Below are 17020 nucleotides of genomic sequence, written 5' to 3' on the forward strand. Positions count from 1 at the left end.
GAAAATATCGTAGACGCTTGTTGACACTGCGGAACAGTCACATTGCGCGTACCAGGTAGTGGTTATGCTTTTCCTTCAATATCATTGGAACATGAAGCGTGATGCGCCGGGGCCGGCGATGTGACGAGAAGCAGTGACAGTCCAACGGCAGGTTCCGAACTACCGCCAGACCAACAATAATCCCTACTGGCGTGAGAGCATGCAGCACGAAAGCACATCCGAGCAGGGGTCGGGCGCAACGACTGCCCCTCCCATGCTCTATTCGAGCTTCTGGCGATTCCGATACTTGTCTCCCCGCAGCACCACAATGGCGAGCGCTTTCTCTCCACCGCAGCAAGACCTAAAGGTTACACTTAATTACTGCCTGCCTCCTTGATTCTTATCACTTTTCCTAATTTTTCTTTGACCGTTTTCTTACTTTCAACTGACCCAACCTCTCTAATTTGGATGTCGTCCAATGCGATAAGGATCCAGGACTTGCACATGTTTCACCCATACGTAGATGTAGATCTTTTCGAAAGACTGCTTGAGTGCGAAGGGACCGTGATTAGCCGCAACAATCTCAATCGTCACAGAAACTTTTTGCAAGGTCATTTTGCAAATTTGACCTGTATGAAGTGACCCGATTTTGTATATTAAGGCTCTCGGACTTCACAACGGCTCCCATAACCGAAAGCATTTTGCCAAGATGCACAGGCAGCTACGCTTGGATACCTCCGTTGGAGACAATCAGCGATATTCCTTCATTGAGACACCACTGGAAATGCATGCTTCTGGATTACGAAATGGTCAACAGCAGCAAGAACCGCCGCCGTCGCAATCATTAGCAGGATCCAAGTCTGATCCTATACCCGCACAGGCTGCAGCAGAGCAAGGACAACCACAACGCCTACCACCATTGAATGAGAAGGCACAGTATGTGCGGCAAGAATTGATGGCCCCTGGTAACCCCGGGGGCCCGAATTCTGAAGAGCATCCTGCCATCTCTGCCCCTTTTGCAGACGTGGTGCCTCAGCCGGTCCAGCAACACGATGCAGTTGTGCCGGACTACTCGTATGCGGTGCCGCCTCCAAACTCCCCAGGACCACTTCCGGCCAAGACATATCCAGAAACCCCAGCGCAAGTAACCCGGTTGCAAACTATGGCTATTGTACCGGACACAAATCCTCTACAGTCTCCACAAGTACCCTACTTTCCCGGACCACCGACGGCCTCAGGGACATCCTACACGCCATTGGCAGACGAAGTTGCAGCCTATCATCGGCCAGGCCAGGTATCGCACCCTAATCAACATATAATAGGTGGAACATGGAGTCATGGCATGTGCGATTGTTCAGATGTTTGGACCTGTTGCCTTGGGATCGTGTGCCCTTGTGTATTATATGGGAAGACGCAGTATCGTCTTTCGCAGATGTCAAGGAAAGAAGACCCGACAAACATGTTAGGTCATGAGACATGTAATGGGTCATGTACAGCGATGGCTTTCTTATGTGGTTGCCAATGTGAGCATTACTATCCCACGGTTTCGGCACTGGGTGCTAACGGTTTCCATAGGGCTCATGGCGACAATTCAACATAGACGAACCCGCAAAGCGTATGGTATCCGAGGAGACATTGCATCAGACTGCGTTAGAGCGACCTGTTGTACATGCTGCACTCTCATACAGAATGAAAAAGAAATCAAGAAACGTGAGGAAGAGCGTGCGAATGCAGCCAGGGCTACAGGAGCAACCCTTGTATCACCATATTTGGCTCCACCGCAGATGACATACGGTCCTTTGTCAAGATAAGTGAGATAATCTTGATATTGCAATTTTCGTGAGCAGTGGACGAGACGCTCTGACTCGGGTATAAACGGCGGCCTCCGTCGAGATACATTACCTATTTGCATCTGTGCCCATTCATCCCCTTTGCTAAATACCCAGCGCAGTTCTACTAAAGTTATTTTTTTGTTTTATACAAGACTTCAGGCTGGATTTGAAGCCAATGATTCATAACGATTCACTTTTTTTTTTTGTGTCCATGATGGGGTCTTGGCATTGTTTTTGAATAATTTACTTGCATACAGCGGTTGGTTCGCTTCGGTGTGGTGTCAAGCTCTTGAAATTCGAGAGTCTGAAATTTTTGTGTATATACAACCCTCAGACAACCTGTATATATAGAATATGGACGACGCAATGTATATTCAACTGAGGAAAGATTGAAAGGTTCAAAGAAACTAAGTTCTTGAAAATGTGGGCAGAACGTGATCGGCTGATCATCGACGTCTTTGTTAGGCGGTGACGCCAATGACTGGAATCTGGACCGCAGTGGCGGATCCTTATGGCGTTCAGCGTTACGAAGTTAACTCGCATAGAAAATGTACCACTATCCGACTCCGACACTCGCTCGCTTCTATCCCAACCGGTTACTGCTTCAACAATTTGTATCGCTTCGTTCGATTTATCTGCATATACAGCTTTGGTTGGATCCGTGTACCTGACTCTTTTGATCCTTGCCGTCGCGCCTTTTCTGTCACTTTCCGATCCGGTTTTCGGCATATAGTCACCAACTTCTCGGTTGAACACGCTGGACCAATGGAGGTTTGAGAGCTATTTCGAATGCTTCCTCTGCTGGAAATGGTGAGAATAACTCGGATGGTACTGTGGAATATATGAGTGACTACAACCGCGTGGTCTATCTGCTCGGGTTGATCGTTCGACCATGGGGGATGACGGTCGTCTAGCCCCTCGCCAGATATGGGCACAACCGACAACGTCTTCTACGAAGACTTACCACCCTGGATGTACTCCATTTGTACTCCCCAGTGAAGGTATGCTGCAAGTGAGGATGTGGTTCTACACGATGTCACTTCCGGGCAAGAATTTGGTTGCCTGCGCATCGGGTCTCATCAAATCTGGCTAACATGACTGTTTGACCTTTTCTAGGTTACATTTATCTCAATCTCTCCTATTCGATAGCTCTGTCAGAAAATGCCGTTTTCGAGCCAGTCTGCACGAGTACAGCGACCGCATCGAGAGGTCCATCTCCAATGCTCGATACCCGTGACCCCTTTTACGCTTCGGTGACTCCGCAATTATATGCTATCGGCTGCGCAACTGTAGTTAGCTACCTTCTCGTCATTATTCTTCTTATAACACCACGCACATTTTATGTTGGTGGTCCTGGTGGTGGGGCCAACTTCCTAGGTCGTCATGGCATGATCAGTGGCTCCTATAGCGGTAATTCCTCGGTGGTGGGCGTTGGTGGCCGGCCATGGCTGCAGAAAGTGGCTGCGCTGCTCGTTGCTATATCGTTGACAATTGCGACTGCCGATTCATTCAAGGTGGCCGAGGATCAGTATATACACGGCTACTCTGATGCCGATGCGCTTGCCTCGGAGGTCATCGACGGCATGGAAATTCGCGTTATCAGAGTCATATCGAGCACTTTCCTCTGGCTTGCCCAGGTCCAAACCCTGATTCGACTCTTTCCTCGACATAAAGAGAAGGTTATGATTAAATGGGCTGGTTTCGCCTTGATTGTGTTGGACACGATTTTCAGTATTCTAGATAAATTCTTGGTCCAGAGCAACACTACTAGGCCTCGATTATATGAAGATGCAATACCCGCGCTCAGTTATCTTTTTGAGCTTGCGCTTAATTTGCTTTATGCGGCATGGGTCATTTTCTACTCGCTATCCAAACATCGGTTCGCGTTCTTTCACCCGAAGATGAGGAATATCTGCCTAGTGGCCCTCTTATCCTTATGTGCGGTTCTAATACCAGTTGTGTTTTTCGTTCTGGACATCGCAAAACCTGAAGTCGCTGGCTGGGGTACATACATCAGGTGGGTTGGATCGGCGGCTGCTAGCGTTGTGGTTTGGGAGTGGGTAGAACGCATTGAAGCATTAGAACGAGATGAAAGGAAGGATGGTATTCTCGGCAGGGAAATTTTCGATGGTGATGAAATGCTTGAAGTGACTCCTTCTGAAGAGGTCGACTGGCCTCGACAAAACAATAGAAACGATAGAGGAGGAGGCACGGGCACATCTTCGGGATGGGGAGGAATGATGGGGCTGGCTCAGCGCCCATTGCGCACTCGAGTTGGTCATCCTGGGGGCCGTAACCGGCAGACTCGTGCGGATGCACAAAACCCTGCCATTGCCAATGACCCCCGCCACCGGGGAGCAGCCCGGCCTACTCCACCACCCGTTGCTGTCACACCTGTCAGCCGGGCGGACACTACGAGCGCTGCCAGTACTGTGTACAATGTACATTATCATCCTGTCTCCAGCCCTACACCGCCGGTTGCTATGCCGCATATGGAGGAAGAAAACGAACCTGACGACTATGGCGATGTGGCTACCAAGGAATTGGATACCGCTGTAGAGGAGCATCGATCAAATTCGGCTCGTGAGCGCAGCTCAGTGGAACATGCCAGGGAAGAGTCGCCCCAGATCATCAACGTGGACGACCGATGGCGTACGATACTCAACCCCTTCAGGCGCAGGCGTGCGTCTCTACCTAGGGAAGTTGCTTCAGCACAAGCGGAGGAGCAGGATGTCCTTATTAGAGATGGAGATGAGTTGTACCACAGGGAGACCAGCGAGCAGGATTCGTCGCGACCCACGATCAATCGTTTATTCGCGCTCAATCGCAAACCCAGGCCCGGCACTGGACGGCAAGGTTCTGATACCCCGTTGCCGGTTACGGTCATCCCCGCCAGGCGTCGAGGCCAGCACACATGGTCGCCCGAGTGGTTCACTGAGTCCAGTCTTCTTGAACCATCCCCAGGTCAGCAGCCCCGGCCAAGTCGCACTGACTTGCCAGTAAGGGTGATACAACCACAGGCTCACACAGCCGCGCCTTGGGCAGCCCCTAACGAAGGAGAATTTGGCTATGGCAATTATGAGTTACGTTATGACCCCGAAGCGGCAGCGCTTGTGGGACCTGATGAAGCTCAATCTCAGCCTCAGTCGACCGATAACGCTTGTCATGATACATATATCGACCCCCAAAGACCTTCCGTTGCTGAAAGGCATCGCCAAACTCAAGAGCTAGATCAATCTGCGCCGGAGCAGCCGCAATCACCACAACATCCTCAGCCGACCAATTCACTGAATGACAGTCAGGCCACCCTTGAAAATTCTAGAACTCGGTGAGAATTCGAGGCTCATGTTCTAGGGGCACACTTTGGCGGACCGCGCATTTGTCGGTCCCAGTTAGATGATTCATGATGATCTCTATCGTCGAATTTCTTTGTCTTTACTTTAATCTTTGATATATTCTTGGTTTAGCGGGAGTATCGCTGGATGTATCTACCGGGAGCCCTACTTTTCTTGATCTTCATTCTTATATTCCTCTTTTCACTTTATCGGGGCTGGCACAGGGATCACTTGACTTTGGTTCATATGCGGGACTGGGCAGGGTCTATGGTCCACACACACTGCGTTCCGAAGGTTTGAGCAAGGTTCTAATGCAGTGGCGAAAACGGGGTTTGGTGCACAAAAGATACCCATGGGATTTACGTATCAAGATAGTTAACTGTAGTTACTACCATTATATAAGCTGTACATACTAATGTGAATTCATTTGATTGGAATGACGCAGCTTTTCCTCCGTAGAGTCGGTAGAAATACTTGCGAGATTAAAACTAGCTTGACCGGGGGGGGGGGGGGTGGTGGTGGTACTTTGTCACTAAGTTTAAATACCAGATTGACTTCTTGATTTGCTTGACCCGCGTTGTATCGTTTTTAAGCTACAGCGATTCTCGTATAAGTTATTTGATGCGGGCCACTAGGTAATAGGTACTAGTAGTAAGTTGTGACTAGTCACTGGCTTACGTGGAGACTCTGCCTAAACGTCCTGACATCACACCGATAGAAACAGATATCGGGAGCTCCTTGAGGGAAACAAATCGAATCCGTGAAGTTCTCCAAATTGGCCTAAAGATATTTGGGCAAGAACTAACAGAGGTCTTATGATCTAGGGGAAGCATTATCGGGAGGTAATCAGGGTCTCTTTGTGGACTCTTAGTCTTTGAGCTGATCGGCGCGGCTTAGCTTCACGAAACCTTCGCGTGGTCCCAAGAGAAAAAATAAGGCTCTCCACTCATATTTCTCCGCTCTCCGCCGATTGCCGTCATCGATCGATGCCTTACGCTGTACCACGCAGTGCACTCGCCCTCCTAATCCAAACCCCTCGCTAGTCGATGCAGCGACATCATCGCCTCTGGGCGTCGCACTATGGCGGCTGTCAATCGGAATATGTTTGACGCCAGCGTTACGACAGACCGGCCGCGCGGAGCGTCGTTGATGGTTCTACCGTTGAATCTGATCGCATTCATTATCTCCCACGTATGTCTAACTTGATTCATCTCCGAAATACGCAAGCGATCAAGCTAACTTAGAAAACTCCTTATTCCTACAGTTGGAAGACCCCGGCGACCTTGCTCGCCTGTGTCGAACATGCCGAGTCCTCAACTACATGACGCTCCCGCAGCTGTACAAGAGCATTACCCTGACGTCCTACGATAGGATCCGATACCGTGGGGACCAGCCAGAAGGGATGGGAAGCGCAAGCCCCTTCTCAATGGGTCTTAACGCCATTATCACCCGTCCTTACGCATCGCTAGTTCGGTCGCTGACGCTCCGGGGAAACTGGCGGGAGTCAGAGCTGGAAGAACATGCGCGCATTGGTCGGGTGACAGATTCCTCCATGATGCTGAATATTGTGGTACGGGCGGCCATCGACAAGATGAATGAGTTGGAAAGCTTCAGCTGGGACCTCAACACCAAGATGCTGGAAACCGTCTACCTCGGACTGGCGCAACAACCTAAGTTGACATCGCTGAGTATACGATTTCCCTCGAGCCGTCACCCTCGACCGACGATCGTCATACCCGCAATGCCGCATCTACGGCGCTTGAAAATCACCGATATCGATCCTCTTTGCTACCCAGACGACATTTCAACTCTCCTTTGGAAGTGTAAGAAGTTACAAGAACTCAATATGCACTGGTCACCTCGAATGAGAGAAGAGCAAGAGCCCAGCGTCATGGTCCATGACTACTTCCGCAAATGCATATCGGCAAAGCAGCCTCTTCGAGTCAAGAAGATAGGGCTTCAGAACTTGTATGCCCTTCATACCGAAGAGTTCAATCTTGCATTCGATCAGACCATGGTTGAAGATGTCACCATCCTTACTGATACCAAATCAGACGACTACAACTTCATGAATACGTTTGTTGACAGTACCTGGCCGATTGCTCCGCCTCATGTTGTCAGGATCAAGAGCATTAGACAGGATCGTTTCAATAGGAGGCATGCGGACTTCCTGGGAAATTTCACAGGATTGGAAAGATTGTATTTCGTCAACGCAACGCCCAATCCCAACGATATGAGATCACCCAGACACTTGGAATACCCGGCCCCCACGCCACCCTCTGTGGACCATAATCACCACAACCCAGGCAGTGCTCCAGCCTATACTCCCGACACTACACCTTCCTGTTCTCCCGGATTGCAGGCCGGCATCCGTGATGCCTACCTCAATAATATAATTATAAACCACGCTGCAACTCTACGGCATCTCTTGCTTCCTTCCTACTGGCCGCTCTCATCAAATACAATTGCACGTATTGTTCACTCTAGCCCACAACTTGAGCAGCTTTCTTTTGCAACAGAATTCTCCAGCATGGATACACTAGGCTATTACTCCCATTCCTCCGTAACTTGGTTGCTGTACGCCTTTTAGTTCCGACTGGTGCTACGTCGTCGCCGCAGACTCCACGGCCACCGAAAGCGAGCTTGGGACTCTTATCATCACGTTCAGCCGACGAAGTATTTACATCCGCGCTATCTCTTGCAGATATCGTGGAAGCCGACGACGACATCCTCATCGAAAAGTTCTCCGAATCGCTAGCGGATCCACAGGTATTCAGTCAGCTGAGATTTTTCGGTTTCGGCTGGAAAGCATTCGAGCTTTTGGACTACTATACAATTCCCGCTGTCCCTCCCCCTGAGCGTACCGTTGAATCGCAATCACAATCCCCAGCTGACCTAATGGGCGAGGAGATCAATGGATGTCGAGAGCCTTACCAGAATGGGTTTTCACAGAAGGACGACGGAACAGCCGCCTCTTGTATCTTGACTCCAGCCCCGGCTTCTCACACCCCGCCCACAGGCCCAGCACCGAGGACAAGCCAGGCTCCTTCGTTGCTAGGCAAACGAAGGCGAGAACATGATCTGAACCCAGGAGCGCCACCTAAGAAGGGAATGTCGCGTGAAAGCCCTATAGAACTATCGGATTTCAACCCTTGTCTGCCCACAACGCTCGCGAATGGTCGTGTATGGAGACGTCGGGTGCGACGCGTGGGCTGGGACACTGTCAAACGCTACGAGATATGGGGTTTGGACACGCAAGAATTATGATCACTGTCTGTATTGTCACAGACGGCCATTTCGGACTGCACATATATGCTTTGGGGTTCCAGGATGGGAGGGGCGTTAGTTGTTTTCGTTCGCCCCTGTTTTTTTTTATGGGATGGGGTGAGTACTAGTATCATATTGTTCATACGGGGTCCTATTGCACAAATTTCGCAGGTTGTTCTTGTGCATAAATTAAGGCTATACAACTCTACATATTCTGGTCTGCGGAGCATAGTCGGTGTTCGGTGCACGGCTATTTCTCGCCCGGGTCTCCTGCTACTGTCTGTCCAGGCTCTCTGTTTCAATTCTTCACCTTTTTACGATATCCCTGTTGCGTACATATACTGTACACTTGAGAACATAACTCCACTATTACAATCATATATAAGGATGTGTGAAATTAATTTGAATATGACAGCTATCGAGGTTATATAAACAGCTATGTTTCTAATTATAACTCCTAGCGCGAGAGTGACGATGCAAAGTTAGTTGGATTCCACTCCAATTTTCGAGAAATCATATTTCATCTAATCTATATAGATTTTCTACATTCAGATTAGATTTTGATTTTAAAACTCAATACCCCGGGTAGACTCTACCTTCTATACCCGGATCTAAGAATCAGCGAGTTCGGGGCGAGTTTAGGTAAGGTCTAGTGAGTGGCATACCACGGCCTAAAACGGTACAATCTTCATCCAATTCTCAATGTCTTGCGTGGGATAACAGCCATGTACAGAATACGAAGCGGTATTTTGAAAAAGGCCACGCTAACTTCAAAATCCATGTCCAGGAACATCTCTTTGACTAGTCGTGGTATGCCTCTAATATCGCAATAACCCCTTTGTCTAATGATACCCGCCCTTAGGAGAGCCTATCCAGTATGAGCAACTTTTCGAATACACGAACGGACGATTTCTGGTCAATGAGAAGCACGAAATATCAAAACGATATGCCAAATTTGATCTCGATGCTCTCTGCACAGTAGTCTCGTCTTTGCCCTTCGTGTCTTCACCTATATCCAAAATTGATAAATTGGAGGGCGGCTTCAACAAAGCATTGTTGATGACAGCTGAAAATGGAAAAGAAATTATTACGAAGATACCGTGTCCTACTGTTGTGCCTGCGGAGTATAGTACTGCATCTGAAGCGGCTTCCTTGGAATACGGTAGGTTCTTTCTGTGGCTTCTTTCGGGTTTCCACTACTAATCCAGATGGGGTTCGATAGTAAGGTCTCATACCTCTATTCCAGTTTCCAACGTCCTTGCGTGGAACTCTGATTTCTCGAATCCCGTTGGGTCGGAGTACATTGTGTTGGAGAAGGTAAACGGTAGGCAGTTGATATCAGTATGGGGTGAGATGGGCCAGCTGCAACAGTTCAAGCTGATTCAAAACCTGGTTCAGCTGGAGAGCCAGTTGGCTTCGATAGAATTTCCTGGCTATGGACATCTGTATTTCCGCCATTCAGCTAAACACGGAAGTCCAGTGATCCCCATAAATGACGATTGTTGTATTGGTCCCGCCTATAACGCGTCGTGGTTTCCACAGTTTCGCAACCAAGAGTACTCTGGCCCGTTTTTGCCATACCTGAACCTTCTGTATTAACTACTGGACTCGGGCTAATGTTTGCATCCGCATAGGGGCGAGTCTTTCTGGCCTATGTCTTGCGTTGGCTAATCGAGGCCTAGCGCATGCACAACACTCAACTCTCGTTCCTCGTGGACCCTATTTCGGTAGTCGCCTCGAACATATTCACATTTTGGAGACCGCTATGAAGATTATACCGAAGGTAGTGAGCTATAGTAAGGTTGAGCGCTTCTCTAGACTAACCCTGTGGCATGGGGATCTTCATCTGGGCAATATATTTGTTTGTAACGAGGACCCTACGAGAATCGTTGGCATAATAGATTGGCAATTTGTGTCAACTATGCCTGCGTTCATGCAAGTCCAATGGCCCCCCTTTATTAGCCCTCCTGAAAACTACGAAATTGGGATTGTCAAGCCGGACCTACCGCCAAACTTTGAAAAAATGGATTCGGACGAGAAAGCTTTTGCGAAAACAGAGAGAGATCAAGCTTTACTGTCGAAATGTTACGAAGCAGCACTTGCTAAGAATCACCTTGAATCATACTTGGCTTTAACTCAAGTCGACTCAGTCGCACGACACTTACTCTCCTTGACCGAACACATGTGGAAGCACGATATAATCCCACTCCGTGATTCTCTAGTCCAGATCTCCGAAAATTGGCGCCAAATAGGCCTCTCCGGACCTTGTCCGTACCATATTACAAGGGATGATTTATCAAGGCACAGACTTGAGCTTTCTCGGTATAAAGATTGGCACAGACTGAAAGCATATACACAGGAGTTGCTTCATTCAGACGATGACGGCTGGGTACCGCCCCATTTGACTTTAACAAAGTGCAAGCAAGACACAGCGAACTGTTCCAACTTTATATTCAGAAAGAAATCCGAGGAGGTATCAGAAGAGGAAGCAAAGAAGCTTTGGTTTTATATTGACAGAGTGTGACAAGGCAGACTTTCATTGGGGGGGAAGGGGTCGTGGAAATAGGGATAATGATGGCCGCATTATTGCACAACTAGACTCGGCTGCTGGTATAAGGGCAAGTGAATGAGGCTCGAAGCGACCTCGTGTTGCTTGTCTTCGATAATCTGAATAAGGCCAAACCCAACGGCACCTAACTAGAGAATGAATGGGATGCTTCTGCTGTAGTCCTTGGTCTTGTCTGAGGGCCGCTGGCTATAGTAACCTTACTGTACCCTAATACGGCATACATAGGCGTTTTTTAATTGTGACACTTCGGTCGGGAGATTTTAGATTCTTTACCCATGGAAGTCTTAGTTATATGCTGGTGGTCTCTGTCCTTCAGGAGAGTAGGCCGCGATTCTTTAACAAAGAGGTGGGAACCCAAAGCAAATGATAAACCATGAAAGGAGTGGATAAAATGCTAGAGGACCTAACTTTCGAAGATGAAAGATTAGGGCCGGAGGAAATCTAGCAAAAAGAAAGATGAAGCCTACCCTTGGAAAGAACCAAGCCGCATGTTCCCGAGGACAGACATACTAGACAAAAATCGAGGGAAGTGAACAAATGGGGAAATTGAAAAGCAAATAAAAATGGTCCGACAAACCGCCAACGGTGTTAGCAGGTCATAACCAGATTACCGACGGGTTTCATTTTGTGGGCCGAATTATTTATATTCATCAATTATCAAAATTGTCCTGTTATCTGGAGCGGAATTAGAGTGTGGCTGATTTATCACCGGTTATTTATAGGTATCCTCCGCTGCTCCGTCATTTTCGCCTCCGTTAAAGATGGTAAGAATACGCGGTTTGGAATGAAATATTATAGTTGGTTGGATGGCGTTTTGTCTAGGCAAAACTTGTTTTTGGGGGAATGGCCTTGGTCTGGGCGGTTTATATTAATTATCTTTTGTTTTTTCACGCTTCTTTTCTTAGGAAACTTTACGTGTATTCCGTTATACTTTTTACTTAATTTAGTAGCAAAAGTTACCAAAATCTAAACCCCACGGAACGATGTGTTCCTTGAAGACTATTTGATTTCGTTAATGACCATAATCGTAATGTACGTTAACTCAACATTGGATGATGGTGTGTCGCAGACCGGGGATGAAGACTTGGAAAGCGACCGGAGAAAGCCGGTCGCCTTTTCTCATCACCTTGACTGGCTTAAGCAGACAACAACGACACCACCGTACTCCACAAAGAATCATAAGCCTGGTATGTGTCAAGGTTGCTCATGTAGGTATGGCTGGAGATACTGCGCAGCTGCGTAATCAGCGTCGAAAGGTCGGTATCGGACGGGATACCATAAACCATGGTAGCGAAACGGCTCAAATCCAGACCCTTGACCTTCTCGAATTCGTTGGCGGAGTATGCAGACTGGAACTCGCTGTATGCCGACTCGAAGATGACAGTCGAATCGGGGATATCAAGGTAGGATGAATCGGGAACAGCGCCGGGGTTTGTGACAATCTATATCGGTCAGTGAGTTAATTAATCTACTATTGTGCAAAGGGTTCAACGTACGTAGTTGTTAGGTCCAAGCCCGTCACTTTGTCTGATGGTCGACGCCAGGTTCGTATAGTAGGTGACGGTATCGGCGCTGTAATCCGTGGCAGCTTCGTCGAGGAAGATGCCGTGCACTGCGAAGGAGGACTTTCCACTGGCAGATGGCCATGAGGCGTAGGTCTGGATATCCTGTTCGACTTCCGAGATGTCTCGAGTTCCCTTCTGAGTGCTCACATAGCCGAGGACGAGTGCATTGCTGTAGGATGCCAGTCTGGGAACTGCCGTAAGGAAGTTCGTGTCAGAGGCAGTGCTTGAGCCAGGACCATTATCGGGATTGATGATGATGGTGAACTGCACATCGGGATTGGCAAGGATCCTGTTTGGTTAGTTTCCCTGATATCGGCTTGGCGGGAGATCGACTTACAGTTCTTCCAAGGGTGTCCATGCGCCGGTTGATGGGTACAGATAGTACGGGATCATGACCTTTGCCTTTGAAGTGCTGCTACCTGACGAAGAGGTAGAGGTAGAGACAGAGGTAGATGCAGATGCAGTCGTGGACGCAGAGGAAACCTCGACGACAGAGGTAAATGTAGAGGCAGAGGCAGAAACAGATGTAGATACAGATGCAAACTCAGACTCAGACTCAGGCGCGGAGGGAACCTCGACAACAGAGGTAAAGGTGGAGCTGGAGCTGGACGTAGCCGCCGGAGCATCGGTAGAGATGATAACCGTGGGAGTAACGATGTTCTGCACTGTTGGGCTAGCATCGACGTTTACAGTCACAGTCACAGTCGTTGTTACAGATGTAGTGCCGGCTGCACAGGCACCAACTGGCAGAGCAGAATCATGGGAGCCTCCAGGGCTATGTTGGTTGTGTCGGTGACGATACGGAATATGCGCAGCATACACATGCTGGGACAAAAGCGATATGCAACCCAGTGCACCCACAAGGGTAGTTGAGGGATTGTTGAAGAGCATATTGAGAACTGAAAGATTCAAGGAATGACTAGAGCTAATAGAAAGGAATGAAGGAATGAAGGAACGACTGGTTGTCTATCGAAGAAACCAACACTTGCCAGAAGTTGTCGGAATGAAGGTCAAGAAAGAAATCAGCAGCATACAAAAGAGAAGTCGATTCAGTCGGATCTGACTAGTTAAGCGAGTCGATCTGACCTTTCCTGATCCAGACAACATGATACAATTTGTGATCCTGAGTCCCACTTTTTTATATTATACCAGATCCAGGCAACTTAGTCTTAAATTACAGTTCAAGATAGATATATGCAGAATATTACATATTGGAATCGTATTTTTTATTTTATTTTATTTTTTTTAAAAAAAAAAAACAAATAAAGAAGATATCTTTTCTCTTTGAAATATATTAATCTAGTTAATAAAACCATAGTGTATAGAATATCTGTCCTAAGTTTGTTGTATGAATATTACTTGGAAGTTGACGTGATCTGATGAAAAAAGCGGGAGGATCACAAACTGTCTGAATTAGGGAAGGTTTAGGGTGACTCGCTTAACTAGTCAGGTCCGGCTCATACAAAGTAGCGAATCACGGTAGTTCCTCTCAATACCGGGCGGATATGCCGGGCTTCCATTAGTGTCTAGATCTAGCTCTAGGTCCTCGATGGTGCTTGAAGACCCATGCAGTCTGACTGAGTCCACTGTCCCTAGGGTTTTTGAAGGATGCGTCCAGCTGATCCAGCCCCCAGGACCCAGGGCCACAACCAACGGAGGCTATTAATTTGGGACTCCATCGGGCTTGAAGAAGGAGGATACTAGTAGGTAGTGAAACTCGAATCTTGAGTGTTGAATACCATGAGCGATGTTTGTCTGCCGGTGATGGCCGTACGATTTAGAAGAGCTTTTTTCCCAAGCGAGCGTCATACCCTGCGCCAGAACGTCCAACAGAGGTTTCGGGGCTTTTCGAATGAGATTGGTCGTGGCGGGGGCTTTGAGGTTGTGATAGATCGTGGAGCCAACCAGGCCAAGGCGTTCTTGGGCCATCACAGTAAGCGCTAAGGCACTTGTGGAGTGAAGTTGGAAGAGAGTATGTTACTATAGGCTGCCCCTCTAAATTAGGGAGTAGTAGGCTGAAACGGGATGCTAAGCCGTTAAGTGTTTGTCTGTCCAAGTTCTCAGTTTCGGTTTCTTCGGATGCCTTTTAAGATATCCCTGATTGGTACTCCGTACATGTAGTGAATATACATTTAACAACTTCCCGGTTTACAATGCACAATCCACTCTTAACTCGTATATCGTTCTATATATCTTCATGAATGAACAGAAAAGGCTACGATAGCGAAGTAAATATCCCAAGCCAAAGCTACAGATAGCCTAGTCTACGCCTTATGGACCCGCATTGACAATATATATATTCGTATCTATATCCTAGGTGGCCTGTTATGCGCGAATCGCATTTCATCAGCTACTAGCAACTTGTAGGGCTGACAAAGGGTTCCTTCCGTTCTCCTACTAGTAGATGACATTACACATAATCAGTTACTGGCGTCTCAGAACGACACAATTGGCTCGGCAATAGAGCACTTTTTGGTGTCTATCCGAAGTTCCGAGCCACCTCTTTGTATCCCTTTATCCTGACCGAAAGTTAATCTAACAGGAGAGGTCCTTGTTATCTTGGAGTTGAGTTTGGCGGCCAAGGAGGGGCCTTACAGGTATTAAGTTTAAGCTTGTTTACGAGAAGCTTAGCTATGCCTTGGACGGGCGGCGTTTTCTTGATTTTAGTTTGACATTCTTGAAGACTACTGGAGGAGGCTTGCTCGAATGTTTCTGGTTTGGGATTGTGGATTTGGTACTTCCTTGTGGTAAGATTGCATGATTTTCTGGCCAACTTGGTTGTATAAGGATTTGCTTGTTACAGAGTTTCGTGTTCCAGGGATGGTAAATATAAGTTGACATGACGTCCTGGTTACGAAGCTCAGAAGTATATATATCTGAGGGATTAGATGCATTGGTGGTGTCTTCCATTTTCTACAGTTGCTAGATTGGTGTACGTTGGCTTCTATATCTTCTTCGGCTGGGGCGCCTGGCATTGGATAAGATATTGAGGTCTCCAAGCTCAAATGTAATGTGAGGCAGCTATTATTGAGAGGCGAAGTCTGGTTTGAGGAATTGACGTCTGGTCTCTCACACCATATAACCAATTTACACAATTACGCAGCAATGACCTATCTGGTCAGAAGCAGAATTCTGGGTATGCCAAAGAAGTCTGGCGAAAGTCGCGCTAGTCACAGGTGGTGGTGAGTTGGACAGAATACCAGGTTGTGAATAGACTTGGGACGACCTATCTAATGTTATCCTCCATAGCTTCTGGCATAGGCCTTGCCGTCTGCAAGTCACTTGCAAACCAAGTTTGGCAGATCGCTGTAGTAGACGAATCCCCTACCAAGGAAGATCTAGCCGCATAGCTAAATGGCATATTTGTCCTCGCGAACGTCACCATCTATGAGAGTCTTGGACAAACTTTTGCGACTGTATGGCAGAGATATGGTCGACTAGAAGTTGGTTCATCTACAGTTGCTTTCTTCGCATGCCGCTCGCGCTGCTTGTTGATTGTATGACTAGCCCTCGCCAACGCAAGGGAAATCAAAGAGCGATTCATTCCTCACTAGCAAATCAACGAGCGAGGACGGGCTACCATCCTGCCCTGAAGTTAACTTGGTACATGTGAATCTAGTCAGGGTGATCTATACCACCCACTTTCTGCTGGGAGCAGAACAGCGATCTTCCAAAGTTGCTGATAATGTCATGTTCGCTTGCTGGCCTGTTGCCGAGCTAATCTGCCCCGTCTACACCGCGTCAAGACACTGTGTTGTTGGATTCATGCGATCCATAACCGAGCACCTTCTCCTGGACAACAGAATCCTCGTCAATTGTATTAATAGGGTTATCAAAACCGGGCTGCTGAATGAAGAAACATGGGATCAGATTCCGGCCGAATTCATGACGTCCACCGCGCAGATAGTGAATATGATTAATTCCCTCTTCCGAGACAAATCAGATGGACGTGCAGTGGAGATTTAGCAATAAGACGTCTGTTAATGCTGGACTACCGATTCAAGAAGGCTTAGACGAGCGATTACAGGCAATTGGTGCCATCGCGGAGCGAATCCAGAATACCTTCGAGTGAATAATCTTCCAATCTGGAACCTTGCCGTCGGTGGTCCGTCCATCAGGCTATCAGTAAGTAAGGATTTTCGGGAAATACAGAAGTGGAGCAGGATTGCTAGCTCCGACGGAATATATTAGATTGTGAGACAAGCATCTGACTAACTTCTCCCGAGATAAACGGTCCGCTATTAGATAATGGTAACAGTTCTTCTCCTGAACTGTTGGAAGAACTAGTGCGCTCGTCATTGTCTACTAGAGTTGTGCATTATCTCGCCATTGTTCTTGGTATTTGGTCCCTGCAGGAGTCGTTATCTGAGGGTACTATGATGATGGGAGCCGAAAAGAGACGGTGTCTTTCTTAAGTTAGCCAAGCTAGCTAAAAATGGTATATGGATGGTATGGCCCGAGGTTCCCAAGTGC

The 17020-nt window shown here is 47.8% G+C and overlaps 5 protein-coding genes across 5 annotated transcripts; 4 read left to right on the forward strand and 1 right to left on the reverse strand.

The window, feature by feature from the left end:
- Positions 1 to 688: 688 nt before the first annotated feature.
- ABOM_002955 (DUF614 domain protein) lies at positions 689 to 1790 on the forward strand (the record flags this gene model as incomplete). Its single annotated transcript, XM_022530085.1, has 3 exons — positions 689 to 1273; positions 1555 to 1599; positions 1668 to 1790. 3 exons carry the CDS (start codon positions 689 to 691, stop codon positions 1788 to 1790), a joined length of 753 nt encoding a protein of 250 aa, XP_022392595.1.
- Positions 1791 to 2703: 913 nt separating this feature from the next.
- On the forward strand, positions 2704 to 5143 carry ABOM_002956 (PalH/RIM21 family protein; the record flags this gene model as incomplete). Its single annotated transcript, XM_022530086.1, has 2 exons — positions 2704 to 2812; positions 2928 to 5143. 2 exons carry the CDS (start codon positions 2704 to 2706, stop codon positions 5141 to 5143), a joined length of 2325 nt encoding a protein of 774 aa, XP_022392523.1.
- Positions 5144 to 6226: 1083 nt separating this feature from the next.
- On the forward strand, positions 6227 to 8413 carry ABOM_002957 (uncharacterized protein; the record flags this gene model as incomplete). Its single annotated transcript, XM_022530087.1, has 3 exons — positions 6227 to 6337; positions 6411 to 7709; positions 7766 to 8413. The coding sequence occupies 3 exons, from the start codon at positions 6227 to 6229 to the stop codon at positions 8411 to 8413; spliced, it is 2058 nt and encodes a 685-aa protein (XP_022392522.1).
- Positions 8414 to 9192: 779 nt separating this feature from the next.
- ABOM_002958 (uncharacterized protein) lies at positions 9193 to 10012 on the forward strand (the record flags this gene model as incomplete). Its single annotated transcript, XM_022530088.1, has 3 exons — positions 9193 to 9223; positions 9276 to 9575; positions 9636 to 10012. The coding sequence occupies 3 exons, from the start codon at positions 9193 to 9195 to the stop codon at positions 10010 to 10012; spliced, it is 708 nt and encodes a 235-aa protein (XP_022392592.1).
- Positions 10013 to 12118: 2106 nt separating this feature from the next.
- Positions 12119 to 13438, reverse strand: ABOM_002959 (spherulation-specific family 4 protein; the record flags this gene model as incomplete). The annotated part of the gene is made up of 3 exons (XM_022530089.1): positions 12119 to 12424; positions 12479 to 12836; positions 12885 to 13438. 3 exons carry the CDS (start codon positions 13436 to 13438, stop codon positions 12119 to 12121), a joined length of 1218 nt encoding a protein of 405 aa, XP_022392591.1.
- Between the last annotated feature and the right edge of the window lie 3582 nt (positions 13439 to 17020).

The sequence above is a fragment of the Aspergillus bombycis genome, assembly GCF_001792695.1.
Source record: "Aspergillus bombycis strain NRRL26010 chromosome Unknown contig00013, whole genome shotgun sequence".
Classification (NCBI taxonomy): Eukaryota; Fungi; Ascomycota; class Eurotiomycetes; order Eurotiales; family Aspergillaceae; genus Aspergillus; species Aspergillus bombycis.